The sequence below is a fragment of the Tyto alba genome, unplaced genomic scaffold, assembly GCF_018691265.1.
Source record: "Tyto alba isolate M040663 unplaced genomic scaffold, T.alba_DEE_v4.0 Super-Scaffold_3, whole genome shotgun sequence".
Lineage (NCBI taxonomy): Eukaryota > Metazoa > Chordata > Aves > Strigiformes > Tytonidae > Tyto > Tyto alba.
Window position 1 is genome coordinate 1,452,098 of NW_024881304.1, and position 25,178 is coordinate 1,477,275.

The window sequence follows — 25,178 nt, forward strand, 5'->3', positions numbered from 1 at the left end:
ATCTCTGATGTTCTCCAGGTCTGCAGCCAGAAGGAATGGGAAGGAAACTCTCTCTTTGCTCTGAATGTTCAAGTCTGATTAGGAGCTGAAAAAAGATACTTGCTCTGCCTGCCCTACTATACCTTCTTTCATTCCTCATGTTTCTGTCCAGATGAATCTTCTATTTATTGCCTGCTCCTTACATTCTTCATCCCAATTCCAAAGAATTGGCATTTCCAGGAACACCTTTCTGTGTACAACCACTAAGGGCTGAAGTTCTTGTTTTAGCTAGTTGGTTTTCTGCTTATCTATTTGCATTTTCCTCTCATTTTCTAGCCTGAAAAGTTCAGCTTGTCCTATAGGTGAGCATTCCTCAGTTCTGACCTGAGATAACACTGCAATTTTCAAAACACTTTCCAGAAATTACTTCATTTTCTCTTAATCCAAAAATTTACTGACACAATTTCAAGCTTGTTGCAAACCAGGAAGCTGGTTTGCAAAAGGATCCTAGCACCTCCTCTGACAAAGGCAGCTCTGCTAAATTTTGCTAACCCTTCTACAATTTCATGCCAAAAGGATTCCTTGGGTAGTCTCCAGAAAAATTGGAGGCATTCTCCAAACATGTCCTAAAACATATCATAATCTTTTGTGAATGAAGAATTAGGGGCACAAAGATAAAGCTACCCTACTACAGCCACAATGTAGCGCTGTACCAGAATGGAGCAGAAAAAGGCAGCAACCGGGAAGTGGAGAGGGAAGATTTAGCCCAGAGTCCTACTGTGCAAGTTTTGGTTCTAAAAGATGCTGTGAAAAGGCTCTAAACTTTGGTGAAGTCTCTGTTCTTAAACACTAGATACAGCCAAAGCTGGATATCTGCACAGCTCTGCTACCCTGAAACTCCCCATCTCCTGCAGCTGACTCGTAACTTGGCTATCAATTCTGAATTACGGCTGCTGACTGCTGCTTCCACCTTCTGCTGCAACTTGCCCTCCTGCACAGACTATCGTGTCAGGCTGTCTATAGCATCAACATGCATAAAATAAACTGTGATTATGTCAGAGATTTACCCTTCCCTTGCTACCCCAGGCTCCTCAGGCTTCTTTACAAAGCTCCTTTGGTTTCCACTTCTCTCTTTGAGAGACTGCTCCAGAATCTCACTCTTCTAGTGGTTGAAAATCTAATTTCCAGGCGAAGTTTATTAATAGCAAATTTGTACCAATTTGTCCTTGTGCCAGCATTGATCTTTATTATAAAGACCTTTTCTTCCCCTCTAGTATTTACTTTGCAATGAAGGGCTTACAGAGAGCCATCACATTCCTCTCCCAGCCTTTGTTTTGCAAGGCAAAACAAACTCATCTCTTTTAGTTTTCTCTCATCTGCTAAGCCTTCTGTCCCTTACTCATCCTCCTAGCCCCATTCTGCACCTGCTCCTGTGCGAGCACATTTTTCTGACAGAACCGTACAGAGTGTTCTTGGCACGCTCCTGCATCTTGGTTTTAAACCTCCCTATTTGAAGCAGGACTGTCTCCTTGAAACTATCCCACAACCGTATCAGCCCTGACACTTCTCCACCATATGTTCCTATCGCTGTCAAAGTTCCTCTGCTGCCTCCAGCAGCCTCCTCAGCACTCAGCTCATTCCCTCTCTACTCCCACCTCCCAGCACCTCGTGCACATCACTCCCACGCTGGCAGAGGACAGGCACGACCCGAAGCTGGTGCCAGCACCCAGTCCCACGCTCTCTGCGCTTCCGTAGGGCTCTCCCACACGCACTGCAAATACCAGTCACACTGCCCTGCTCCTCAACTTTAAAAGAAGCAAACTCCCCTGATCCTGTGCCCCCTGGGCCTCCTTCCCTTGTTGGTAGGCTCTCCTGAACACCACTGACTCTCTGGCTTTCAACCCTAGGTCTTCTATGGCTCAGTCAGTGGTGACAGAAGGACAGAGCCTCCCTTAGGCCTGCAAATCTTAGACTTCTGTCCTATCAGAAGTACACAGCTCTTGATTAGACTCTGCAAGCTCTAAAATGCAGCCAAACAGCCCCTTCCGAATGGCCAGATAAATGCACTGAACCTTCCCTGCTGCCATGAACAATGGGAACATCCTTCTCCTAACATGGGCCAGTTCTACTCAGCCTTCCCTGCTAATGAAACACCAGGTCCCCACTCACGGGCAAAACTACTGCTGATTTCATTACACTGGGGTGTCCCTGTAGCTTCTAGTGTTGCACATGGACCTATGGTGTCTCCCATATCACAGCCTTTTGCCTAGCCTTTCAGAGATCCCCTTTCAGTGTAAACCCAGACAGGGAAAAAACGGCATGCATAATACTGTTTAAGAACAAGCAAAGGCATTTTCATACTTGCATAAAGAATCCATTTGGACGTAGCTAAACCCAGATCTTAGCCTAGGGAATAAAGAATTCTTCCGTTTTCCAACCCTCAATCTAATTCTGTGAACAGGGGCAAGTGGGGACATCTGTTGTCTTGTGGAAATAAAATTCAGAGGAGCACACCCATGGGAATCTGTCTAGTGCTATTTCAGTGGCACGATTCCAGAAACTGCCCTCATACCCTGCCTTCACTCATGCACTGCTCCCAGATCCTTGCAGTAATAATGGCCTTAAGGTCACACAGCATAAACCAATTCACGAAATCTGCTTGCTCTGAGCTAACTCAAAAGCTGTCACTCATCCTCTTACTCTCTGCATTTGCAACAAAGATGTCAGCATCCATATTTCTGACTCCTGGAGAACTTAGCCTTACCTGTTAGATGAGTGTTTCTTTCACTAATACTATTAAGAAAAAGAAAGTCTTTAAGACAGTGGAGTGGGGTGAACATGGCAATTATGTCTTGCTAAGGGCAGACCAGTTTTGGCTGGGGAACTTTACATCTTAAAACTATTGATGCCTGGATTGTGTACCAACTCCCATGAAAATATCCACCTTGCAAACCCCCACTGCCACTGCAGTTCTCCGCCGTGCCACAGCCCAAATCTGCTCCTCCACTGTGGATACTATTCCCAAATTCAACATGTTTGCTTAAAACAAACAAGCAAGCTGCTTCTACAGTATCAGTTTGTTTTCTCTTAACTATATGGTGTAATAGTTACATAGATTTCATTTAGGACTGATAAACTCTTCACCTGTGCTGGAAGCCACACTGGAATCTGGTTCCCCTAACTGTGGTTTCCCACCAGTGTTTGAAGTGATGACTGCTGATGGGTAACCAGAGAAACACCTTCCTCTGCAAAAGCAGCAAAGCCCACCCACCAGTCATCAAATCTCAATGCAAAGTGTGACAGGAAACTTTGGCTCTATTAATTCTGTGGCGTCTCAGTTATGCATGCTATCTTCCCTGCCCAGGCCATCCTGGGCTTTTTTGGAACTCATTTGTGTTGCTTGTTTGGGCAGCACCTTGGGAGAGAGAAAGAGGCACAACAATATTTGCCATTTCCTCCGCGTGGAGGAAGGCCTCCATGGAAGGGGTCCAACGGTGAGAGCACATTGTCCCTTCCCCGTGTGAGGGGCAGGAAAGACAGCAGCTGTTTGCACAGCATGCTCCTGCCTCAGGATAAGGAGAATTATTTTCACACCTGACGTGATGTGTTACAAGCAGTACAAAAGCAGCGTGGGAGCCAGAGAAGGGCAGCTCGTGCAATGAAGGGATTTCTAGGACTTCTACTCTGGAGACTTTGGTTTAAGTCCTAGTGAGAAACATTTAAGCCTTCTCTACTCACAGTGCTAAGGAGCATAATAAAGAGTGCCTTTGCTGGGACAGAAAGACAGCTAACAGAAAAGCACTATCAAGACATCCTCTTGGGAAGAACTTCTTTTATGAGCAGATTTTTTTTTATATATTTGTTTTTGAAAGAGCACTGATTTTGATAAAAGTTCCTGCCAAAGCTACTTGGAACAGCTTTGTTTCTGGCAGTTCAAAAGCTCTACTTCAGAACTTCCAAATTGTACATATTTTATCTTAGAGGTTTTTATCCCACATGCATCATTATTACCTTGCCCCAACATGACAGATGTATTGAAATATTATATTACTTTTTAGATCATTAAGATGAATCACTACTTACTACAGAATGAAATGTTACCTGCTTCTTCTAGATGAAGGCATTCCTGGGTGTTGTAATGGCAGTGCCAAACTTTCATTACATTGCAAACAAGGGACTTCTTGTTCTAGAGAATAAGGTAAGATATTTCAGTCATATTAAGCAGCAGCTGTTCTTATCCTTTTTTTAAAAAAAAAAAAGCAACTAACTCCCGTGTTTTCTTATATAATACACACACTGTGACCTACTACTAGTCTTTACTTCGCAAATCAGCAGCAAGCATAAGCTGTACAACAACTTAAAATGGATATAACTCAAAACAAAAATTCAGAAAGCCCAGAGCAAAACATTTCTAAAACTCAAAATCTGGGACACAGTGTCCTCATAGGAAATTTTAAAAATAAATTATTTAATTCTGATTAAAGGGCAGGGGGGGAAAAACAAACAAGCTTTACAATGTCAGAACTTCCCAGGAAATGGCAATTCTGAGTTAGGCTAATGTGCGTTAATTCTGAGAAGCCTGAGTAAGATTTTTTGCTAGGGACAAAGTCCAGAAGGATCAGGACGGAGGGAATTCTGCAGGGATCCACAGCACAAACAGCAAGGTTATGGGAGGTCAGACGCAGCTGGGTGTGAGAGCGCTCCAGGGCTGAGCAGAGCTTTGGAGGAGGAGTAAGGCACTGCCAGATTAATGGAGCAAGGAAAAGGGGATTGCCTTCACTCTTCTGCCCACTGTCTGCAGAAAAGCAGCAGGTCCAACCTTGAGTGAGAGAAGTGTCACGCTCCTGTGTGGGACGTACACCACTATCCACAGAGGGCTGCTGGAGGCTCTGCTGGCATGTGCCCACCCCGGAGGGGTGCTCAGGAAGAGCAGCAGCAGGACTGTGCCTTCCTTCTTGCTCTTCCAGACTCTGCATTAGCAGCGGAGGGTGCCTGCAAGCACCACCCACTGCAAAGATGGGATTTCAAGCAGTTGTTTTGTGATCAGGTCACCAACAGGCTACATGGCATTCATCCGGGTGCATTCATCTTTTAATTTTTGTGCTCATGACCTACCTGGCCTTAATCCTGGCCCTACTTAGTAACAAAATGACTTAGTTTTATTTAATACTTGCCTAAATCCATTAAATTATCCAGCTTTCACAAGTCACAAAGGCCACCTCTCCAAAGACAAAATTTTCACTCTCAAACTATTTATACGCCTTTTCTTTCCCACATAGGCAACGATGGATGGAAAAAACAGAATAAATTAGTAACTAACTACCTCCATACTCTTGGCTTTATTGCTGGTCAATAATGCACACAGTCAAGCCCTGAAGCAGAACAGATGATACATCTGCTGGGTTTATGGAACTTACTGTGCAGTTTAGTGCATGATTCAGGATCTGCATCACATGCGTGTGTGGGTGCATACTGCTGAGGTTGAAAAAGTTGTGACGCTGAACAAAGGGGTACTGTCTGCTAACACAGATGAAACAAAAAACTCACTGACCTGGAAGTTAGAGTACAAAATCTACTTTCAGCCTGAGTGCCTGCTGCCCATACACATTAAATGAAGAAGCTTTGTTTGAGCAAAGTATGATCTTAGTCTGCTCTTCTCAAGCAAAAAGAGCACATGCCAGGATCATGACTCCTACCCCAGCAAACAGCAGCAGCAGCAAAATCATGTGAACAACAATGCAAGATGAAACAGCCTTTTAAATTAGGATTTTTCTGTCACAAGCTTACTCCAAATTATCTAGTATAAGGAAATTTATCTATGCAAGCCAACAATATTGGCAGGGGGAAAATTATACAAGATATTGGCAGGCAAGTAGAGTACTGAAAGCTTAGAGAGAAATGGAGCAACCTGTGAGAAAAGATTCTAAGCACGATGGCAATACAAATGCACCATGAACTGCAAAGGCTCAGAGAAGGAGTCCAGAGAAGTAGCAAGCTCAGAGTCAAAAGATATGGTGAGACGGTCACTCCCAGGCAAGTGGCAGAGCAATATGGAAAAGGAGAAAAGATTTATCAACTTAACAGCCTCCAGTCCCTGGAAAGGCTTAAATCAATGACTGGATGCTTGTTTCACAGAATACAAATACCACATACCACCAGGTGAGCCAACATCAACCCAACTGGAGTGAGTGGGATGACTCCACTGAGGTCAACAGAGCTGTAACAGCTTTGGATTTACAGCTGGAACATCAAAGCACTACACAAACCTAAGTAATTAATCATGAGCCAAATGCCAGGCCAGGAATTTTGTAATAATTCAAGCCTTTTTCAAAAACCCAAGCAACTGTGTTCACATTCTAGACAGTCTTGGATGAATATTTCAGAGATATAGTGAGGATTTTGATGGCAGAAGCCACTCTTCTACCAGCATTGCTGGGTGCTGTGGCTGTTGCAGCAGCTCAGCCTGCTAGGTGAGGACTCCAGTAGAGCAGGCGCTGTGCTATCAAGCTGATGGGCATGCCCCACTGTGTGCATGCCATAGCGTATATAAAACAAACAGGAGACAAGCTAATCATCAAGAAAGGAAGAAGCAGCAGGTGGTGAGCTAAAACTATAGACAGCAGCTAGCATAATGTGGGAGTCAAAATCTCCCGTGTAGGAATTCCCAAAGACACCCCAGCAGAGGCAGAGTTCTGCCTCCCATAGACTCATAACTAACTGTGCAACTGGTGTTTATAGGAACTTGGGCAAGCGGCATCTTTGTGGCACACTGAGCAGTGTTCTGCTCTCGAATAACACGGCTCCTCAGAGTCCTGTGCTCTGTCCACTGTTGTTTGCCCATCGCCTGTGGTCCACCAGAAAGCCATCCACACTGGAGAAGAGGCTCCAATCACTTTCTGAAGTACCGACATTAAGCAGAGATGCTCAGAGTTTGCCTCCTGTACACAACTTGTACATTATGGAGATTGAGCCCCACACTTCTGCTTATTATTTCAGAGTGGCAGAGCAGGAATGTGGCAGCACAGGCCATCCCTCCTAAAACCTCAGCTTCATTTTAACACACCCTTTCCCAAGAATCTTGTCTTCTCTAGACGAACTTCACGTAATGGTTTCTTCACCACTCCCTCTCTCCCGCCTCCACCACATCTGTCATTTACATACATCCAGGTCCTGCAGTGTTTAGTAATGGCTGTGCCAGTAATACAAACTGTGAAAATTACCCTCAATGTCATATCTCATGACTGAACGTTCCTCTGGTCACACTCTCCCACCCTTCCTTCATGCAAACAGGAATAACAATAACTACTTCCTACTCCTGAGGCACCAGCATCCCCGCAGGTGACAGCTGGGATGGCTATACTATTTAAAGAACTAGTAAAGGGAGAAACAAGTACAGGTAGAGCTAGGTTGCCAGAACTACCATTAAGAGCATTAGAGCTCTTCCTGTGACTCTGCTGTCATCCTTCCTTTGCTGTGCCTCGGTTTCTCTCACACCTGCTGGCCCCAGATACTTAGATGGCAAACTCTTCCTTGACATGCTGCAAATTCCAGCCTGGGAGCTGAGAATCCCTGCAACGTCTCCTGACGCTCCCTGCCATGGACATGATGATCTCAGAACATTCTGGCTGTCACGAAAGAAAGGATAAAGCCTGAGATGTAGCCCTTTGAAGCAAGCTGAACCCAGAGCAAATATTTAATGGAGACAAGGCTCCTTCCCCCCCAGGCAGCAGTTTGTTCCCATACAGTTGTTCTAAGGCCTTCTATCCTGTGGTAACCTTGGTCATGTAGTCATGGTTATCATTGTAACACTGACAGGGTAGCTGCAATTGAAACGGCATATTGATGCTTACTCTGTCCAAAATGCCAGGAAGAGCACACAAGACACAAGAGAGTGACCATTCAGGTTTGCTGGTGAAGGGGAAAGATGAAGCACATCTTTAGAGTTAGAAGCTGCCACTTAAAGCTACAGTTCTGACATCAATCATATAAAGGAGACAAACCATGGAGACCAAATGTGGCAGCACTTCTCTCCACCTGTCTGCAGTAGTAACATACTTGATGCTCATGCACTGTGAACAGAATGCACTTTCTCAGCACTCTGCAGCAGTCTGGTTTGTCTGTGCGTCATGCTCTCATCACGGTCAGAGATATGCTTGATGCAGAAAAAACAGTGCTGGTACTTTGGCTTACTCCCACATCCTTTGGTTTTGCACTGGCAGCACTGGAAATCAGCACAGCAAATCTAACTTAGCATGCTGCGGCAGGGTCACCTAGAAGCTGATGAGATGGATTTCATAAAATTTGGCTCATTCTTGGTATTTCTGGATGCAACTGAAGAAGAAGTTGCCGTCAGACAGTGACAGTCCTTTCTGAAGTAACCAAGTACCCCACATCCTCTATATGAGGCACTCTTACAATGGTCTGTAAGAGAGCAAAGGGATATTATTTCAACCATAACAGCAGGGAACAGAGTAAGCAATAATACACCCAAGGTCAGGCCTGCAGTTTGTCACACAGCAGGGATCTGAATCCAGACTTGGTGAACCCCAGTATAATATGGAACCACTGGCAAGATTCCAGTAAACGCAGCACTAAACTTCCCAAAGGGAGCAAAATGTAATAACAGCTTATTTGCCTCTGACCTAGCAACAGCAGATGGAGAAGGGTGTGCAAGTCACACCTGCTTTTGGGCACAGCTGACATTACTCAGGCCTTGCCTGTGGGCAGGAACTGCTGCAAACGGGCTCCCCCTTCTTTGTCATCCCTACCCACACTGTCCCCACAGTGAAATCCACAGGCCTGAAATCCTCAGGCATGAGAGAAAGAAATCCAAAGCAGTTTGCTCAAGAGCAAATCCTTTGAAAACCAGCTGATTTTTCAAAAACTCCAGTGCATCTGCACACACCATATTGCTCAAAGGCCTGTTCCCAGGATCCAGCTGAGGAGGAAAACCATCATGGTATTCAGTTCAGCACAGCACACATAGGTTGGCATGATCACATCTCTTACAATCAGCATGTTCCTCGGTCTGCTCTGTTCCTTTTACGTAGGGGCTAATATAACCTTTATGCACCCTCTCTGGAGGGGATCAAAACCCCAAGTACCATGATCAGGCAATTTAGCAAACTGCTTGTACTTTTAGCCTACTCTCAGGAGGCTGTTCTGCCAGATCCACTGTGACAGTGACAGGTGAGACCAAATAGTCCAGGGGCAGAGAGATCATATAGGTCAGTATCCTGAAAGACACCACCTCCTGCTTGCAGGCACTTACAAAAGACTGTGCCAGGCTGGAGGGCAAATCTTGGGAACAGTACAGATGCAGCCTCTGAACTCTGGGCATGTCAGCCTAAGCCGATCTGGCACAACCAAACTGGTGACTGCAAAGCAGGAGAAAGCTGGGTACAAGTCTGATTCTAACACGAGGGCACATTTTAGAACATCCTTGAGGCTACAGTAACTTCTGCTACCTGTCCCAATTGCAACAGCTGAATGCAGAGCATGCTTTGGCCATGATCCCAGGGCTGTAGGATAGTAGCATGCAAATAGCCTCCATGGATGGACCATGCTGAGATTCGTAAGCTGCTGCCAGGCAAAAGAAACAGAGGAGGACTGTGACATGACCCTCCACAGGGAGGAACATCTGAAACTTCTAACACTTAACTCAAAGCATAGCGAAACATCTATGGAAGAGGAAATAGGCTGAAAACTGGATAAAGTCTCTCTTGGTATCTCATCACCTTCTTTACTGTGAGAGAGAAGCCTTCTCTCACTGGGTATTTGTCCCTCAGGATGCAATCTGAAGTAGAAATAGTAGTTTATTAAGATTTAAATACAGCTTTTGAAAACTTGCCCAGACAAACGAAATGTTAATGCAAGTTTTGGCTTGGTCTTCACCACTTGGAAAATGACTTCTCCCCTGTAATAAGATGAGCTGTAGCAGCTCTGTGAATCCAATCACCATAAGCACAAGTATCACCTGCAACAGCTGAAGCACACCTGGTCCCCCTTCACATCTCACAAGCAGGAAAGGAAGATAGTGCAAGCAGCCTACAGAGACAACACAATGTTGGTGTTCTTTCCCTCAGAAATGAAGATTGTGAGGAAACATGAGAACAGATTACCACACAGAAGCTGCTCTATGGAGTCAGCTGTTCTCCACCTCAGGACAGCAGCAGTGGTACCTCAGCTTTAAAGACAGCAAGGAAGACTAGGTACAAAGTATAACTTTCTACCAGATAGAACAACAAAGCACCAGAACAGATTGCAAGCAAATGTCCTTATCAGCACTGGAAGGCTTTTGGGTCAGGCTGGTCAAACATTTGTCAGGAATGATGTAAGCCAAGTTGCTTCTTACTTGGACAGGGAAATTGGGCTAGAAGACTGTCGAGCTCTCTTCCAACCCATTTTGATCTATGGCCCTGCATCGAGGAACTGAGTGCTGTCCAGTAATCCACACACATTCAGTCACCTGGGTCCCCAGGGACCTCCCGTGCCACCCTAGTGCAGTCACTCTGTCACTGCCTCACCTGGAAGGGAGTCTCATCCCCACAAGACCACAGGCTCAGGTGAGAGTGCTGTGAGGATATAAACGCATTTCTTTGACTAAGGTCCCTGAGAAAGTCCCTTTCACCCCATATCTTGGGTGGGAGACAGAGCACTTCAGGATGCTTACATGGAAATTACACCAGAATAATAATGGTACTCTATCTCTGTCCTCCAGCATACTAGAGTTTGTTCAAAACCATGGATTAATGCAGCCTTAGGGGGGGGCTTCAGGTCTCCATGAGGTACAACCCCAGTCCTGTATCACAAGCTGTGAGGTTCCCTTCCAGTTTCCCTACACGAGCCCCGCACCGAAGTTCTGTTTTACTGGCACAGGAATAGAGGCCAAAGCCCCACTTTGGAGCCGCACTGACAGCACAGGCCCCTGTTATCCCGAGTTCCCTCAGGGGGGCCGGCACCCTGCCCCGCTCCCCTCAGGGCGGGCAGCCTGCGGCAGGGCTGCTCTGAGCCCTCGCACCGCTAAACTGGGGCCACAGCACCATCTGCAGGGCTCTGCCAAAGACCAGGCTTTTACCAACTCCTCCTCAGGGAACGCCAGCGTTACCCTAGCAGATACTTCACACCTGGTAACTCTCCAAAACACAAACCTGAGCACACACACAACCACACTCTTTAGGGTCCCGGAGGAAAACAAAGCCCCTCTCTAAAAGCGTCGCTTCAGGAGACAAATCACCCTTTTGATACAGTTCCAAAGACCCAGTAAATTCCCAGAAAATTAAATGTATGTCAGATCCTGGATTATGTAAAATGCCAGCAGAAGCGTCAGCCTCCTGCAGCTCCAGGGAGTAGCTGTGCCTCTGCAGAGCTCACGTGCGCCGCGTGCTGCCGGCCTCAGCTGAGCCTCCCGCTCGCAGGCAACAAAGGCAGCACCGGCAGGGTTCAGTGCTTTAGTAAGGGCCCTGGCAGTGCCTGTGGTTCCTTAAAACCACCATCTCCAAAAAACTCCGCAGTGCTTCCGTACCAAAACGAGCCTGGGCCCATACGCATAAAGCACTGAAGAACGCGTTGTACTACACCAACACATTCCCTCAGATGTGAGTCTGACAAATAAATCCAGCCTCCTGGGAGGAAGAACAATTTTTCTCTATTCTTGTCTTTATGAGAAGGTCAGCAGCATCATGTGATTTTCCGAGACATATAACCACTATGCAATGCAAATCCACAGAAATGTAAGCATTTTTATTATTGCTTTAGCTATAACTATAGGAATTTAACACTCGTCCTGCCGGATTAGACAAAGAGTCTGTCTCACAAAGTGTCCTGCTCAGACAAGTAACTGATTGACACTTTCGAGAAAAGTCACGCTGCTTTCTGCAGCTCAGCCACCAGCACTCTCAGAGGGACATCTAACTCTAGCCTGGCACAAGGAATGGGCCAACCCCTTGAAAAAATATGATCTTATGCCATTTAGCACCCTCATAAGCCAGTAAACTATCCAGCTTTTAAAGTATCCTGCAGAAGTAAGCTGTGCATGTTGCTCTGCTTCATACATAAACACTGCTAACACCCAGATGAAATCTGTGAACTCATTTAATTTTTAAACAAAGTCTGACAAACTGAACTTAAAAGACGACCCTAAACTACTACTAAACAAAAAACTCAAAAAACCTCTGACTACAATTTGTACTCACAGCTCTAGCCGGCAAAACTGCCAGAAATCAGCTGTGCTAGAATTTTATTTCCAAACTTTGGATCAAGTGCACTTTAGCTGAACTTTTTTAGTTCTCTCCTTCCCTAGATTCCCTCTACTGTGTTTAACCACTGCACGTACTCAGTCCAGAGAAGGCTCACAACTTCAAGTAAAAAGTGCATGCAACGTGGCAAATTACTGGGGCGAGCAGAGCGGTGGGGAGGATAAATGCAGTGTGAGTGGTATGATGAGGTGAAAGGGTTGTCGGTGAACAGAGCTGTAAAAGCCCAGAGGGTGGGGAAAGGATCCAGTTGAAGACTGGAGTTCTGGTATGTCAGAGAGCACGCATGTATCTGTGGAAAAGCAGGGCCCATGTTCAAGAGTTAAAGAGCAAATGAAAGAGTGGGGAGTGTGAGTCTGGGAGAGGTAGAGGGGAAAGGGACTAGATGTATTACTGCTCATGGAAAGCCTTCTGCATCTGCTGCAGCCTCCCAAATGGATGAAGTTTGCTGATGCATCTCCTACCTAATGTTTCTGGCTCCGCAGTCCCAGTTCAGCTGGGACAGAGCGCCTGACAGCACCTCCCCAGCACACACAGATTGCAAAGGTCACTGTCTGGACACTTCCACCCCTACTGAGTGCTCACCTCCATGGGCCCAGCAACTACTTCTGTTCAGACTGGTAGACCAGATCCTTCCATTTGCTTTCTTCCTTTCATTCCCTGGCTAGCTATAGTCAGGAAGGGAACTTGCAACACTGGAAACAGCAGCAGCTTGAATTTAATCCTGCTGTTATTTATAATGTCATGATGTTGACTGTCCATTTCAGGGACTTCTCTCAGTGTTTTTTCAGGCAGCCCTACTCTGAGTCATCCTTCCCAAAGAAACAGACCTCAGCTATTCCCACGGCTGTCAAGAGACTGGATCCTACTCCAAACTTAGATTGTTGTCAAATTTTGTACAAGTCATTTCACCTCCCATTTTCCAGCCTCTCCATCTGCAAAACTGAGGTAGTTATTCTGGCCTTCTTGGTAAAGTCTTGCATTTAAATGCCTTACATGGAAGTTAGGCATTTTTATTACTATCAGAAGCAATGTGCGGGTGCCAGATGTTTATTCAGGTCTGCTGGCACATTTGAAAATGAAACATAATTGCACAGCGATTCTTGTAAGGACAATGATTTGAAGCACTATCTTTATTACAAGGTTTTGATTGTTTCTGGCAGCATCCACCAAGTGTCAGGTGCTGGAGATTCAGATGGTGTAACATGTGCACTGATCCTTCAATGACATGTCACTCAGCAGGACTGGGAAACAAAGGCTGCTGTGCTGTTGGAGATCTACTGAAGAGCATCAGGATCCTGGACTAGAATTGAATTTGAAATGTGCAGGTTAGTCACGTGCCATTATACCTGAAAATCCATGTGCCAGTATAAGCCAGAGTTTGGACCCATCATCCAATCTAGTCACATTCTATATAAATTTATCTCAAGGGCAAAAAGACAAGAGTGAAATTCTTTCTAGGTCAAATGGGTGATCTGACACATTGAGAAGTTGTAAGTTTAATGAAGTAGCTGGAGCTGTGAATTCTTCCATATTGTGTCCCAAGATTAATGAGTCGTTTTAGCAGAGCAAACTAGGAAGTTGCATGCAGTTCCTCGAGGAAGGTGAAACACTTCTACACAATCCGATGAACTTCTACATCTCTGGATGAAGTTGGTATCAGGAAATGAGGGGGTCTGCCACTGCAGGGAGAGTTCAGTGCACAAGGGAATGAAGCGGAGATTCCTTTTGCCACACATAGTTTTCAGCAAGCTGTTCAGCAGAGCTCACCAGCAAAAAGCATATTGCAAGAAGAGTTATTTCTGGTACAGCTGTCATCTGCTATGTTTTTGGATGTGCAGAAACCTAGGCCTGTGGGAAAAAGAATCACCAGAGCTTTAAGTCTTGATAGGGAAAACATGCCTCTTCCTCCATCCTATAAAAGCAGCAATTTTCCAATGGCAATAATCTCATCAGAGCTAGTCACCACATCAGAAATGCTTACCTGCATCAGAATTTCTGACTCAGAAACATTGCCAGGCTATCTCAGGATATGATAAGGTTGAGATACTTGAAGGAAGCCCCTATTTTACTAAAGATCAACTTCAGCTGTGGACTTTCTCTGGCTGAATTCATTCAATACATCAAGGTGCTGGGACATAATCTACAAAGCACACAAAACAATACCTGAAGCAAAAAATTGAGGGTAAAAAGGACTTACTTGCCACAGAAGTCCTTGTGAATGGCACAGAGGACGAGTAGTAAGTTGGGGTGTGTCTGTAGCCAGTTTTCCACCATATTTGGGTGTCTGGGATCAACTTCCAGAAACACACTCCTGAAAGGACATATTTGGGAACAGAAAGTGGGGAGAGGCACACATTTAGGTTGCTAAATGCAACCTAAAGACCCCTAAAGGGGTCTTTCCTTCTGTATGATTCACACCAGTGCAGGAAATGAGAAAGTCAGCAAACACACTGCAATCCAATAATCCTAAATCAGATCATAGCTGTCCATTTAAGATGCAGATCCTAACTGCCTCCTTCAGGAGGAGAGTGTTGATCTTGGAGGGAATTCTCATGGTACTCCTCTGTGTGAGCCATTAAACCCTTTTATTGAGATGCAAGGATCCCTTCTGAACTCCATGCAGAGATACCAACAGCTCTGTCTTTCTGAAGCCCCATAGATTTAAGGCCAGAATGAAGTTTTATGGCGCAAATGCATGAACACTGAGGACTGGACTGGCAGCATGAAGTTCCAGGGTGACATTAAGTCCCAGTAGCAAGAGTCACAAAGTACAAGTTAGTCCACACATTTTTCCCACAGTAAATGTCTCCATAAATCAGCCTGAAAACACCACCAGCATTCAGACCATACAGTCCTAGATACAGGACTGTACAAAGGAGAGTGCAGCAGAGATAAGCAAACTAATCAGACAACCTCAGCGCAGCAGGACTAGGCCTGGACACAGCAGGGCTATTTCCAGCTCTGCTGCAGCCCAGCTTTATCACACCAGCCTATTTCTGAGTCTCCACTCCCACAACAAGGCACAACCAACCCAGCTTATAGGCATGTGAAGACAATGAAACTGGTTACAGCCTGTGACAGCGCACCAAGATACAAGATTAACAGGCAAAGAACAGAGGCCAAGCCCCAATCATATGCCCTCCTGAGAATTCCTAAAACATCCCACAATGAATACTCCCTATAAATTCACTGAACTAACTACAAGGTGGGTGTGGATCTCATTCCTGACCTTAAAAAACTTCCACTCCTCAATGGGAGCTCCTCCTTATAAAACAAAAAGAAAGGGAAAGAAAAAAATAACCCTAAAACAACCCCACGGGACCAGTCTCTGTTGCTGGGAAGTTCCGAGGAGCATCTTCTGCTCTTGTGGTCATGCAAAGCATAAGGAATGAATTCTTCTGCATGCAGTATGCCTCTTAATTTTCCTGTTCCTCTTCTCAAAACAAATGATTTTCAATGACCTCTCTTATGCTGGTAAAATGTCAGGAATTTTCAACAGGATATGTGAATGCCCTGGCACAACAAACTTTTGTGTATCAGCATGTGGATCTTTAAGCACAAAATGGGCCCCACATGACAAAGAATAGGAACAATCAGTCTTGAGTATTAACCATGGAGAAATTTAATATTTAAGAAACTATCCCTGGCTGATCTTCTTTCTCCTGGGATATTCAGCATTGTATCCTGGCACAATAAACAAGTTTCCCCTTATGAAAGGGTGGGAGGGAAGTAGAGCTCTACATCCGTTCTCACAGAGTTCTATATTGTTTCTCCTTCAATCAGTTATTCTGCTTAGAAAGCTTTTTTTTTTTTTTTTTTTTTTCAAACTCTCTTTCATGTTCTTTTTCTTGCTGCTTTGACCTTTAAAGATTCTCACTTCGCTAATTACTGTAAAACACCACCACTGGTCAAGGAAGGCTCATACCCCTTTATTAACCAATTTCAAGCTAATTTTGCTTGTACACATGACTTTTTAAAACTGCTATTATTAGATGGTACGGGGACAGAACACGTGACACATTTTTGCAACTATCTTCCCTCTGTACCTCTTATGTGAAATAAAAGCAGAAGTTACAGAAGTGAATGGACAAAAGACATGAAACTCAGACAACAGTGCTTACCCAGAATCCTTCAGAAGAGAAGGAGCCAGAGCCAGAATTGTTTTGATGACTCTCATCCCATCATCTCCCCCATCCAGCGCATCAAGGTCCTCATAGCTGGAGCGTGGGAATTAGAAGACATTAACAGCAATTCATGTGGCATGAGCCATGCCCTGGAGGATGATGAAAGGCACACCTAACACACCTGAACTCCAGCACTCCTACAGCAGGTGACAGCACTCATAGCTTTTATGTAAAATACACGGAGTAAGAAGGCAGCTACCACTGGGCTGAGAAACTCCAGGTTGAACACAAGAAGAAAACATTCCCTGAACTCTTCCTGAAAATTAAAAGCCAACTGCAGCCACAGTGTGGCTCTGTTCTCTCTGCACTAGCTGGACAGGGAGAGAGTGGGCTGTACAGCAAGGGATCGCTTGTTTTATTTCAACCCTGGCAATAACCAGGTTGGACTGCCTTCTACCCTAGAAGGGTTAATCAGGATGTAGAAAGCTCAGCTTTCAGAATCTGCTCTGGTGCATATCTTGTACAGGTGGGTGCGGGACTTTGTCCTGACAAGCATGACAGTCAATCCTGAGGAAGAACCAGCACAAGCAAAGTAGTTCCACATCCCAAAAGAGCTTATTCATGTTTGTGTGGGTTGGTTTGTTTAAGACAAGTATTGGGATGAGAATGAGGAGCAGCATTTTCACTCAAATTTTTTCTCCATCACAAAAAGCTGGTCAAATTACTTGTACTTTCTTTCATAAACTCACACCAATTATTAAAAAAAAAAAAAAAAAAAGGCTAACAGGAGAAATGTTCTGAAACAGCTTTGGATTGGAAATTTTTTATATCAAAGTGTGTGCTTTTTCCATTTATATAAATATTTTAAATACTTTGATATTGTTTCAGACCTGTAAGCAGTAACAAAGTAACACTGTATTATTATACACCACATAAACACACCTACACTATGTACATACATTCTACATTTGCATGTTTTGTGTGCAATTGTGTGTAGTATAAGGAAGCAGACAGAAAACCTTGCTTCAAGGAACAGGAGCAGAAAAACGTATTAATCTGATTACCGGAGGATTTCTGCATCCAAGGAAGCCATGTCTTCATGGAAGACATATGGGGGGTTACTAACTATGAAGTCTAGGGGGCCCCAGTGTAGCAGCTGCTTGGCAGAACCTAGAAAAGAAAAAGAATCACAACCAGCTCTCGACCACAGCAATTTTCCCTATAAGCTCCATGTCAAAATCCTACCCAGGAAACTGTCTCTCCAGACACATGCCCATGTGTGTTTGTCTCTGATTATTTCTAATAAAATGTTATCCTACTTGGTTTTGGGATAGCCTGGCCTAGATACAAAGCTAAGCACAGGCAAAGTATCATTTTTTCATCATATCAACAGTCCCACTTAGCAGAACATGTTACAAAGCACAGGACCTTGATGCTCTGGAGCTCTGTGGCCACCTGGATCTAAAGCAACAACCGGAACTTGAGAGAGCCAAAAAAGACCTAAGTGGGAGCTTAGACTAGCTGTCAGGATGCATAACCCTGCTCTTCTCAGAGCTGCAGAAGGACCTCTAATGAGCAAAAGAGCCAGGCCCTCTCAGCAGCATCAACCATCTAATGGTTTACTCTTCTGCAGACAAGGTTCAGCTCGCTAAGCTCATGCCACTGTCTGAACTGATCCATGCCAGCCCTGAACTGGACATCCTGTAACCGTGTGATGTGGCACAGCCTCAGGCCAGCCCCTCAGCACAGGGCTTGCCCATGCAGGTGAAATGCCAACACAGCCACCTGGCTTCTGGACTGGAGCTGGCTGGCTCGCTGCTGTTTGGAGCACGGGCAGCACAAACTCAGGCTTGCTGACAGAAGACCGCGCAGACACAGCCCTAAGAGGTAGTGGTGTCCGAAAGGTGTACTAACGAACCTGCAGTGCTGGAGTTCCTGGCTCAGAAACAGCTGAACACCAATCTACCTAACTGGGTAAGCCCCACCAAATGGCAGTTTTAACTGGTTTCAGCTAGGTCCAGGGAAGACAACAGATATACCTTCCCTGGCTGAGCTCACCTAATTCCAGGTGATTAAGGCTGAGCATTTAATCTGAGATAAATATCTGGGCTCCTTCTAACATCAGTGGAAAGACAGGCACATACATGTTTATTTAAAGCATCCATTTCAGCATGGAACGAATTACACGCTGTATATATTTACCTCTCCCCAATAACACTGGAGAGCACCTGGACTATCAACTCAGACACAACTTTTAGACTCCTAAAACCAGGAACAATTCACCTTCTGATATAGTCAGGGATTTCTCTCATCTGATAATCTGGCCTGGAAATCTCTGAAAAGCTTCACTGGCTCACTTTTTACTGATCTTTATTAACTTCAACACCTCCCTGATGCCTGCATCCCAAAGGGGTGCCTTGTCTGACTCTCACATCTGCCCCCCCCCATCAAAGTCAAAAAGGAGAAAGACAGAGGAGATTATAACAGTGAAAGGAGTTACTGTGTGAAACATCATGGTGAAGGATGTGGATCCTCTCCTGGAGTTTCAGCCTGTAAAATTCCAGATGCAAGAACAGAAAGAAGAAAGATTAGGAGGTATGTTCATGTGGATTCATTAATTCTACAAACAGATCATTAAATATCACATCTCTTGTCAGATACATGTATCTCCTACCCCACTGACTGCAGCTGGATTCCTCTCAAGCTGCAAGGGAAGTTTAGGATCTGCTCTTCACTGAGGGCCTATGGTACTGCCCTGTCAGTAAACACAGGCATCAAGAAAGGGAGGCATTCCTGCATCTGTCTGCAGTGTGCCCAGATGGGCCATCTGGCACTGGGATTGATTTACTAAGAGCAAGACTCACCGAACCATCTAGAGAACACAGCTGTGATAAGGGATCTCTGGAAAGAAGGCAGGAACCAAGCTGGCTTCAGCCAAGCAATGACACAGCTTATCCTACTGGTTTCTCTCCCAAGAGCTACAGGGCACCATGCCATGGACGATATCACAAGGATGAAGTGAAAATATCCATGGAGAAATAGGAGGTTCTCTGGCACGGCATTTACACTCCCTCATCCATTCTTGAGCCCACAAGCCACGTTAATAAGCAAGACGATTTTTCCCAGATGCCAGAGCAATAATCTACCAAGGAAGCAAAGATCTGGCTAGCTTTTATTATATCTACGGAAAATTGCAACAAAACTTAGTTTGACACTGGCACATCTGAAGGAAATCTCTGCTCCCCGTTCCCTATAACCGGACTAGGAGGCAAAGGGTAATAGTGAGGTGACAAGTGTGGGAAGGACTTGTGCCTGCACAGGTGTAGCTCAGTGCAGCCAGAAGCACAGACTCACAGCCATACCAGACTCCATAAGAGGTAGCAGTAGGAACCCTTTCTGAGACTGCTCTAATTAACGCCAGGAGCCAGCAGTTACTGAGGTCATGAATACATACTGGTGCTCTAGACCTCGCACAGTATCTACAGAGACAGGCATCCTGGACTCAAAAGCATACCGAGATTCTAGCTCTGGGGCTCACTGTTAGTGACAGTCCAGAATCACCTGACTTAAGAAGAACCAGGTGAGGAAGCAGAGCCACTAGGAAGGCCAAGCCCAGCCTGATGCAGATCTGTCCTGACTTCAGGCATAAAACGTTTGATTCAGCAGCTCCAAACATCCAGCCACAGCACAGGTGTCATTCAAACAGGACAGGACCCAGGAGCACCATTCTCACCAAACCCAAGACTGCAAGAAGGGTGCTGAGGGATATCACACCAGCACAGAGTAAATGTGCTATTTGAGTGTGCAAGCTGGTATCTAGAGGAGCAACAACAGAAACAAGCACCACAATAATGATACAGGGAGCCAGACAGAGAAAAGCTAAGGCTATGTTTGTCCTTAGCCTCTTAAGTGACATATACATTCTTACTACCTGCTGCCTTGAGTTGTCCAAGTTCACAGAAAGGAATGAGAGCAGTTACCATGAAACACTTTGAAAACCCTTGGGAGACAGACAGTATGTAAGTACTATTGCTTTATTTAGGCAGCTGCCTCTGCAAAGCACATTCACAAGTCAGAAAAAAATACTCAGGTAAATATAAGCATTCTTTTTCTGAATTCCTACACACTTTAGAAGCTCAACCAACTAAAGATTCTCTGGTTTCCAGTGATGATAAACAGGAACCACATGTCCAAATACTGAGGACTCCTGGTCTTCCTCAAACAAGAATTTACAAAAAAAGGGTAATACGTGGGCTTGTACCTATGTGCATTCTCCCTGGTGAGATCCACAGCAGCCTCCTCTTTATCCATGGCTATCACCCGGCTCTGGAACAGAAAAAACACTAAGCAAGTATTACATCATCAGGGTTCCTGAGCTGACATGCTCTGCCAAAAAGGACATGCAAGATAAAGACTGACAATTGGCTGTTCACTCTTGGCTCTTAAAAGGAATGGCTCATGAAGAATGTATCTCAGGGCACTGATGGGATCACGAGTCACTTCTAGTAAGGCCACTAACGTGACAGAAGGCACTCTGCAGCACTGCCAACAGCCTACCAAAATAGACAGGCTGCTGACCAAACCTTCTCAGCTGACAACAATGGAGTCACACTGACTCACATCACCTGATATGCTCATAGCTCCCAGTAGTGTGTGACTCAACACTCTGGCTGGTCTGGGGTAGACACAGGTCAAAGGAAGATCATGTAGGCTTCTCCTCTCCAATGCAGACAGAATCCCTCCCAGCATTAACACGACTCGGACAGAGGTTCTGGCATTTTCCATCTGTTACGCAGACACCTTTTGCCTGGTTACTCCACTGCAGTCCTTACACCACATTCACTGTGTCTATTGACTGGATGCACTTGACTGTGTATCAAGTATTTGAGAGTCCTTCATTGTAATGTTAAGAGATAGGGACTACACAGAGATTTGTTTGACCTTCCAATTCACCTTGGGAAAAGTGCAGACAAAGGCCTGACATGTTTTTGCTTTGCTTAATGTTTTTTAAACACAGATGTTGGTAAGCATTTACATAGAGGAAGCATGGTTAAAGAAACTATTTTGCATTTGGAGATGATAGTGTGAGTGGCCATCATTACTAAGCGGATTAATTTCACAGCCTGACACTAGCACCCACACACATGAAGCTGACCCTTAAGGTGAAGAACACAGCTGAATCCATAAGTGAAAAGCTGCTGTTGTTTTCTCAGTACCTTAGTGCCAAATTCTGCCCCAAACACTAAAGGGATCACACAGAGCGTAAACTCCACTTAACTGTCAGTGTGGCTACCACTAACTCCAATCAGTCAAGGCTCCGTATTTCTCTGGGCACAGCAGTTTGTGCTAACTGGCTGGGAAAGGCTGTTATCAGTTATAGGAACAGACTGACATAGCTCTTTAACTTAACAGGCAAGGAAAAGAGCATGAAGTACAGCTCAGGAAATCAAAGTAATTATACTTTGAAGTCATGAAGCTCAAGTATTAATCTTATCAGGTCACTGGGAGGAGGAACACAGGCACCAACCTCTAATTCTTATACACCAAGTCTTATACACCCACAAGAGGAGGAGCTGGCCACAGCAATTCTTGGTCAGGAGAAGGAACTCGCTGGCCTGCAATTCTAAGGAAAGGGGAATAATCTTCCCTTAACCACATGCAATGATATCTTGGATTCATTTCTCTTTCTGCTTACCAACAGCTTCTCATTAAGCATGTTACATGCCACAATAATGGGAGGCAAGAAGGACTTTGGTCACCCTGATCTCAGTCCTCTTCCTGCTCTTTTTACTCTGTTCAAAAGGTGTGGGTTGTTATTAAGGAACAAAAGACTTAAAAAAAAAAATGGTTTGGCAGTTGTAGTAGTGTGACATATGCTTGTCATACTGATCCCAAGTACTGACACTTCTGTGGTAATCCCTTCCCTGTATTCATTTAGTCTTCAGTCTCCTAGAGACAAGATCTTTTGATTCACAGCAAGATGACTTTTAGAGATGACTGCCCCATAAATTCGACTAACAGAGTGTATGCCCATGCCTCAGTCCCTCCTGTCCACAGCCCAAGATATTAGCTTAAACCTACACCCATCAGTGCTTCAAGCTAACCTGATTACTAGTGAGCTATAACAGCTGAAGAATGAACACATTTGCTTCTTTCATTCTGATTATGTCTCTGCTACTCCTGTGGACAGCTGGGAAGAGCAACTCCTAAATATCCCCCTTTTTACCTAGCATGAACTTATAAAGCCTGACTGTCAGAGACCTTAGGTGCTCAAGTCCCATCAAAGCAAAGAAGTTTGTCTGTGAAGCCTCAGTGAAGACTAGTAGTGTGGGATTGTCCTGTAACACAGGCATCTATTGGACCATGAACACTGAAAAAAGCTCACCTGTGGCAGTTTGCACAACAGACTCAGAGCAATTGCTCCAGAGCCACAGCCAATCTCTAGGATCACTGGATGAGGGTCGGGAACTGGGAAGCAGAGGCCTGAATTCTTCTCACATTTCCGGGATTCTTCTTCCACAACTAAAGAGACGAGATCCTAGCAAAGAAAAACAACCAACCAAACAAAAAATTTCTAAGGGAGCTGTTTCGACTCACACCTTTGTGGTCTGAGGACTGGAGTTTAAATTTCTTGACTCTTTAGCCCAATGAAATGTATTTTTGTTGATGAGTTTTAAAACACAGATGGCAGCAAAGGAACTGACATGCCAGAAGTCACTTCAGCTCCACCTCCTCCACAGGGTGCTTTGATTAGTAACCAAATCCTCAGGATACAGTTTCCCACAAATCCTCTGAAATCTTATAACACTGTTAGGAAAAACAATAACTAAACAGCTGGAGCACATTATCTTCTGCAACACCATTTTATTTATTTCAAAATTCCAGTTTTCAGAATTTATAAGCTTCAAAATTTAAGATTTCTACACTGTCTCAGTAATGGTATGTAATGTGGAAGCAGAGGCACAGCTCCTAGCAGCATCTAAATCAATAATCCAACCTGCAGATGAAAAACAAAGGCAATGAATGACTAAATGACCCAAATGAGCAGCTCCCTGCATGGATCTCAGGTTGTGGACTCCTACTACATTTTGTTGGTATAAAGTCACATGGAAGAGATTTTCACCCATGCTCCTGGATCCGTATTTATCTCTGCCATTGTTGCCTCCTCCTTCCCATCAATCTCCTCTTTTTTAAAGCACTTTGCAATTTTATATAAAATCCAACACAGCAGGAGAGGTCTCAAAGATGTACACTTCTAAGGTTTGTGATGAGTAACTAGCTGCAAGAGAGAGCACACGTGCCTCCCTCAGACTGCAGCATGAACTTCCCTTGACATCCACACAAGAAAACTAGAAAGCAGAAACCCTATAAACACCCTGAGTGCATCAGCAGCTTCAGCATATGCTCACAACTCCTCGCAATCCTTGTGCTTTCAGGGCACAACAGTACAGAAACAAGGCCCTACTGCCCAAGGCACTCCCATGATGGCTCGGCTATTTCACTTGTGAGGTCTGCTCTGGGATCTCTCCTGTAAATCCAGAAAGCTTAACAAAATTTACAAAGCATAACTCGCTTGATTTTGCCAACAGTTAAAAATTAAAGACATTGCCAGGAAAATTATCAGCCTTCCAATTTTACAAGGAATCTTGCATGATCTCGGCATTTGCAGGAATATTTAAAAGCAACACGTCCTGGCAGGCAGGTCAGCTTCTCTTTAGTAAAGCAATAGCCTTTTTCAGGAGCCTAAATTGGGCAGGCTTGTACAGAAGGGGATATGCACTTCCTTGGATATATCACCCTAACTGGGGTGCAGTGCAGTAGATGCCTTGTGCAAAGCTATAGTTTTTATGAAGGTATTTGTTGCTCTTGGTCATCCTTCATGCTAGGCCAATTTGCACCTGCAGTAAGAAGGGAGGGGGGATGCAAACAGGTATAAAAATGAAGGATTAGGGTAGATGAGGGAGACTAGGGAAAATACAGGCCATCTCCAGAAGGAAATGGGAGACTTGGTCACCCAGGACACAGAGAAGGCTGAAGTACTCAACAACATTTTTGCCTCAGTCCTCACCGGCAAGGGCTCCAGCCACACCACCCAAGATGCAGAAGGGAAGGGCAGGGACTGGGAGAAAGAAGAACCACCCACTGTAGGAAAAGATCAGGTTCAAGACCATCTAAGGAACCTGAAGGTGCACAAGTCCATGGGACCTGATGAGATATATCTATGGGTCCCGAGGGAACTGGCGGATGAAGTGGCTAAGCCACTATCCATCTTATTTGAGAAGCCATGGCAGTCCAGTGAAGTTCCTGCTGACTGGAAAAGGGGAAACATAACGCCCATTTTTAAAAAGGAAGAAAACAAAGACCCGGGGAACTACAGGCCAGTTAGTCTCAACTCTGTGCCCAGCAAGATCATGGAGCAGATCCTCCTGGAAACTATGCTAGGGCACATGGAAGATTTGGCGACTGATGACAGCCAATATGACTTCACTAAGGGCAAATCATGCCTGATGAATTTGGCAGCCTTCTACGATGAGTTTACAACAGTGGTGGATAAGGGAAGAGCAACTGACATCATGTGCCTGGACTTGTGCAAAGCATTTGACCCTGTCCTGCATGACATCCTCGTCTCTAGATCGGAGACATATGGATTTGGTGGATAGACCACTTGAGGGATAAGGAACTGGCTGGGCGGTCACACTCAAACAGTTGTGGTCAAGAGCTCGATGTCCAAGCGGAGAGCAGTGACGAGTGCCGTTCCTCAGGGGTCGGGGTTGGGCCTGGCCCTGTGGAACATCTTTGTTGCAACATGGACAGTGGG

At 45.0% G+C, this 25,178-nt stretch overlaps 2 protein-coding genes across 5 annotated transcripts in view; both read right to left on the reverse strand.

The window, feature by feature from the left end:
* The window catches only part of MAPKAPK3 (MAPK activated protein kinase 3), a 139,984-nt gene extending 126,747 nt beyond the window's left edge, over positions 1–13,237 (reverse strand). Inside the window, exons 1-2 of the mRNA XM_032984102.2 lie at positions 12,819–13,237; positions 4,081–4,165 (exon numbers count right to left, since the gene is read on the reverse strand). The gene's annotated coding sequence lies outside the window, so the exon portion shown is untranslated. The remainder of the gene's footprint in view (positions 1–4,080; positions 4,166–12,818) is intronic.
* A 96-nt stretch (positions 13,238–13,333) lies between these two features.
* The window catches only part of HEMK1 (HemK methyltransferase family member 1), a 31,933-nt gene continuing 20,088 nt past the window's right edge, over positions 13,334–25,178 (reverse strand). For 3 of the 4 annotated variants that reach the window (XM_032984107.2, XM_032984105.2, XM_032984106.2), the window contains 7 exons: positions 22,746–22,898; positions 20,622–20,686; positions 18,861–18,910; positions 17,425–17,530; positions 16,358–16,453; positions 14,434–14,547; positions 13,334–14,084 (listed from right to left, as the gene is read on the reverse strand). In XM_032984107.2, coding sequence (XP_032839998.1) covers positions 14,048–14,084; positions 14,434–14,547; positions 16,358–16,453; positions 17,425–17,530; positions 18,861–18,910; positions 20,622–20,686; positions 22,746–22,898 — 621 coding nt within the window. In that variant the 3' untranslated portion in view covers positions 13,334–14,047. Of the gene's footprint in view, positions 14,085–14,433; positions 14,548–16,357; positions 16,510–17,424; positions 17,531–18,860; positions 18,911–20,621; positions 20,687–22,745; positions 22,899–25,178 lie in introns of those variants that run through there. The other variant, XR_004405863.2, reaches the window with a different exon arrangement.